The sequence below is a fragment of the Sinocyclocheilus anshuiensis genome, unplaced genomic scaffold, assembly GCF_001515605.1.
Source record: "Sinocyclocheilus anshuiensis isolate Anshui unplaced genomic scaffold, SAMN03320099.WGS_v1.1 scaffold101, whole genome shotgun sequence".
Lineage (NCBI taxonomy): Eukaryota > Metazoa > Chordata > Actinopteri > Cypriniformes > Cyprinidae > Sinocyclocheilus > Sinocyclocheilus anshuiensis.
The window spans coordinates 303730-309210 of record NW_015540892.1 but is presented as its reverse complement, the minus strand read 5'-3'; the positions used below and the strand labels follow the sequence as shown (position 1 = coordinate 309210).

General features: G+C 36.2%; 1 protein-coding gene across 1 annotated transcript in view; it reads left to right on the top strand.

Moving 5' to 3' along the window:
* Positions 1 to 5481, top strand: part of LOC107688876 (protein kinase C alpha type-like) — a 49784-nt gene that overhangs the window by 5363 nt on the left and 38940 nt on the right. Inside the window, exon 2 of the mRNA XM_016486706.1 lies at positions 3358 to 3440. Within this exon, the coding sequence (XP_016342192.1) occupies positions 3358 to 3440 (83 nt within the window). The remainder of the gene's footprint in view (positions 1 to 3357; positions 3441 to 5481) is intronic.

Here is a 5481-nt window from a genome sequence, read left to right as displayed (position 1 = left end):
TTTGGATGTGAGGAAAAGATAACCTTATTCAGTGTTATGTGAACAGTGGATGCAATTTGTTTTTCCAAGGCAGCAACGGAGTTTCTCAAGCGTGTTTGTTTGTTCCCGTCATTTCGGTGACGAAAGTTTTATAACAAGATACATTCTGACACTGGATTTGCACATCGTTTGATACTGAAAGACGGAGCAGTCCCAGCGATAATAGATCCCGGTCATGACTAGGAATTGCTGTAAAACTGCATCAATGTCTATGTTTAGTTGCCAATCGGCCCGTAAGTGCTCGCGACTCTTCAGCTTTGCCCACGGCTCGCCTCCAGGAGCTTGGCTGTTTCCAGAGAGAATCGCAAAGCTGTATCTTTCTTTTATAAATCTGATAAAACTGAAGACTCTTTGGAGATGTGAATGATGCAATACTACACTATAGGTACTCAAGATTAACATGAGATTGGCCAAAACTGTGTGTGTTATGTCCCCTTTAACCCTCTGGGGTCCGAGGGTGTTTTGGGGCCTGGAAAAGTTTTGACATGCCCTGACATTTGTGCTTTTTTCAGTATCTTAAATACACATTAATGACTAAAGTCTGATTACACTGTAATCAGCACAAACTGTGCTACAATAATACACGAGCAGCATGAATATAGCCTACATGTTTGTGTTTTTGAGAAAACATTTATGCATGGTTAGTAAAAAATGAAAATTTTTAAGTCATTAAAATAAGGCCATAAAACTCATACATAACATTTGTTCACAAGACTTTTGAGAACTGGATGTGATAGACTAGAGTTTTTACTATAAAATGATGTGAAAATCATCCTGCTCAATCATTCACAAAAAAACTATATATTGATTAACTTTTGTAAGACATTTTTGTGTTAGAAAGGCGTATGAGAGGGAGTGACAATGGCCATGAATATTAGTGATTCACACCTGAGAGACAAAGGGCCCTCCCCTAATGGCCCATCAGTGTGACTGTGACTGAGGCAGGTAAGAAAGAATGTGAGGAGATTGAAATAATGAGGGCTTTAGTTAGCAACATATTTGATTGGTCATTGGTTAAGGGCAACATGCTTGTTGCATAAGGCTTTGAGATTTTGCTATCACTTTGTGTTGGGGGATATCAGCATATGGTTTTGTTTTGAGGGTTATTGCTGCTCTCCCTGCTCTCATCCATGAATTCTGTCATCATTTATGCACCCTCAAGTCGTTCCAAACCTGTATGAATTGCTTTCTTGAACATATAAGATATTTTGAAGATTTCTGGTAATCATAGGAATAGCAATTTTACCTGCAAAATTCTGTGTGGTGTTTTTCAGGTCAATTTGCACTGCTGTATTTAGATTTACAGTAACTGATAATTTCCCAGAATGCATTGAAAATCTACAGTAACATACTGTCAACCGTGTACACAGTACTCAACTGTTGAGAATACAATATAATACTGTGAAAACAACAAAATCTACAGTAGCACACTGTACAAAGCTTATACAGCAAGAAACCGTTGAGATAAACAGTATAATACTGTGTAAACAACAGAAATCATTTACAGTGTAGTAATTAAGACTGTCTACTTGTCTTCAGTAAGCTTGAGAACTTCCTGCTACCTAGTATTTAAATCAGTTAGGCTGTTTGTTTTTGCTGTGAAAATTTAACAAATTGGTCTCATATCTACCCTTTATTCCAGAAAAATAATTATATTGTAATAACATTATCATTAAATACAGTAAATGACTCGTATCCTGATGTAAGATTTTAGTCATATTGCCAACATGAGAAACAAACATGAATACAAAAAATACATTTCTAAAAACTTAATAAATAAATATAAGATTTTTTTTTTTTTCATTCATGTATGTCCAATGGTATGTCTGTGATGTCTTTCTCTGTACAATGGATATAATAGAACCTTCCAGAGACAGGGGCGCAACTGCAAGTTCAGTGTTGGCGCCCCCCTGCATTCTAGCCCCTAACACTAACTCCCGCAGAAAACTTTCAGCAAATCAATGTCAAATCAAAAGAACTAGCTTGTGCATGGAAAGATACAGTCTCATCGGGGTGAAAAAAGGGACAAAGGTTTAAACCCCTCCCCCATTTTCAATACCATAGGGGAAAAAGGTGAAGAGTGAAAAAAGAAAAAAAAAGTATGGTAATTTTAAAATTAGGTAATTTTGGAGGGATTTACAATATATATATATAATATAGCTCTTTTCACGTTTTATGTTTGAATTCATATTTAGAAATTATAAAATCACTATTATAAGATTTAAAACATCATTTTTTTCAAAGTTCAGCATTGTTTTGTACTGAAGTATGAAGTAACAAGAATTTTCAAAAAACTCGTATCTAATTGAATCACACACAAAAAAGTCTTTGCACACAAATTACCTATTTTGAATTCAAAACGGCAATTTTTTGCGAAAGGTGGATAATTTTTATCCTTAACAATCTTCTCAGTTCCTCTTAAATGTAAATCAAACGCCCATTCACAAACATGTCGTGACTTTTTTTATTTATTTGTTTTGAGCAATAGAGCTACTCAGAAATGAACTGATATTAACGTTAATCACTTTGTCCTCTTAGACAACAACGTTAAATGTTGAATGACTTCATGACTTACAATGAAAAAAATAATAGGGTAAGCTTAACAATTTCTGTTAGTTCACTTGGACATTGTTGTCCTCATTTTAATGCATTGTTTTTGATTTCCCTTGTCTTTTCTGTCCTGCGCCCCAGAACGTTTCCCTCCTTTCATTTTGGTCATGTGACCACATCTGTGACAATGTGTCGAATGGTGAGCGGTTGATATATACTCAGTTTATAATAAAAACATTTTTTAACTAATTAAAAATGCTAAAAAAAACATTTAAATAAAAATGTTTAATTACATTAACTTTAACAACTAAGCTCTTGATTATTTATAACGTTTTATTGAAAACGTTTTTCGGCAGAATAATTTCGTCAAAATGGCGTCCCCCTAAGTGCGGCACCCCTATGCACCGCATATACTGCATACCCCAGTTTTTGTGCTATATTGTGTTATATATAATGTAATAATTTCTCTCTTTGAAATATGATACTGGTGTTGATTTCACACTGAGTATGTTTTTTTGTGTTAGTGTAGTCCACTAATTTACACTTGTACATTATTAAATTACTGATTTATTAGCATTATCTTCCTCAGCTCTGCTGCAGTATAGAATACACATATACACACAGAGCAGGAAGAGTAACAGAGTTTGTTAACAATTTTTAGGACACTTGGTTTGAACTGTTTTCTCATATATTTTTTATCTACCAGTATTTTACAGTTATGTGGGATTTTGTAAATGTAACACATCTCTCTCTTTTTCTCTCTGTCAGTGTGCTGTTTTGTGGTCCATAAACGTTGCCATGAATTTGTCACATTCTCATGCCCTGGAGCTGATAAAGGGCCAGACACAGATGTGAGTATGCAAATACACACACACAAACAGTGGATCTATTGAACAGTTCTCTCCCATTTGGCGTGTTTGTGTCACGGCTCACTTAATAAAATAATGGTTATCTTGCAAAAGACATGTTACTTACATCAAACACTTTATTTTAAAAGAATATTAAAAGGTTGAAACAACTTTAAGTATGTGACTTTTTTGGTGTTTAGATGCTTTCTCCTATCCCAGTTTGGTGTGCAGGGAGAACTATAAGTAAACCATTCATAGGTGAGCTGAGGGTGGGCCTGTTTTTTTTTTTTCTTCAATCAATGACTGACTGGTGGCATATTCAGAAAGCTGTTTTGAAAGCAGTGTTTGTTTTTACAGTTCTGCTGCACAGTGGTGCAGAAATTACATACTTCAGCTCTCAATCAATATCTATGACATGCTTTCAGTCATGTCTCTTTTTTCTGTTTGTGTTAACAGTAATCCTTTAAAGGTGCAATATGTAAAAAATATCCAAAAACCACTAGAACAGTGTTATATATTTTGCTGACTCGACCGGAAGTAGCGGAAGCGCTAAAGTGTGGCATAATAAAAGCTCCGCTGCTTTCGAGCCATGTGTCACTCTCGTCTCTCATTAGCAATTGCTTCAGCGGCCTCGTTTCACTTCGACCGCTTTCCACCTCACTCTGCTTCATACTACGATGTTAATAAATCTTTAATACATTAGCTCATCCATAAACATGATTTCTGCCTGAGTCCCGTTGGATTGCGTCGGCTGTGGGGATGAAGATGACAACTCCCATGATTTCACACTCAGTCACGGCGTCATCAAACTACGCCTTTGTTTCTTTGTTTGTTTTGAATACGCGCCCTCTGGCGGTGAAAACGTACATATTGTACCTTTAACTATTTCAAAATTCAATAGTCTACTAAAATTGTCCCTTTTTATTAGGGGAGGGGGAAAAATTTGATTCACAAATGAATCGCGATTCAGTCTTCTAGCGATTCGCAATGATTCACAAATGTCAAAAATCGATTTTCTAGTTAATATAATGATAATAATGAATGTTCCCGAATCTGAATACCGTGTTTGGAAAGGAAATGACATGTACTACGGAACCCATAAATGGAAGGAAAAAATATATTTCAATGCTTTCTCTCACAATTATATAGTTGGGTAATTATATTGTATATAAATTGCAGGCATGAGGGAGCTGTTATTAATATGCGGGGAGATTCGAGATTCGTGATCACACGTACTCCGTGTATATTACAGAGCGGCAATACTTACCACACATTTTACAAGATTAGATATTTGTCAGAGGTACTCAGGATCTGCAAATCATCCATCATCCTATCAGTCATCTCTCCTTACTCTGTTTATGTGGTGAAATTTTATGTACTGTAATTAGGGATGCAGCGATTAACCGCTTTAAAACGTCACGGTTAATTAATCGTAAAGGTTCCGCTAAACCGAGTGTTTCTGTTACACGGAACGGAACTGTTGCAGCTAGCGCAAAACGAAAAAAAGTTACACTTAGCGGTGCACCAGCTTAAAATGACGTGCTTATCAGAGGCACGGAGGCTACTACATGCATTAGATTAACTGTGACAGAGGGACCAAACAGCGAAGCTTTATTTCCACCAGAGAAATGCTTGTCGATAGTGTGGGACCATTTTGGGTACACCAAGAATGACCAGGGTGTCATTTAAATATTGCTGTAAAAAACTGCTGCTAAAGAGCGAATACATAAGGGATAATGCACGGCTTTCTGTACATTGAACGATTTTAATGCACGACTTGAAGGCAAGAACCACCTGACACGAAGCTACAGCTCGTTAGCTCAGCATTCTGCCCACTTCAGATCAGAAAGAGATTAAATAGTGTGGTAAGATCACATTTATTTGATTTAATTAATTATAACATTTAGCTACTTGAATTCATTATTCGAGAGAGAGAGAGAGAGAGAGAGAGAGAGAGAGAGAGAGAGAGGTGACAGTTGCCTGTGTGAATTAGCCTACCTGCGTCTGTGCATCTCTCCAGTAGGCTATTTAATCTATTTTATTA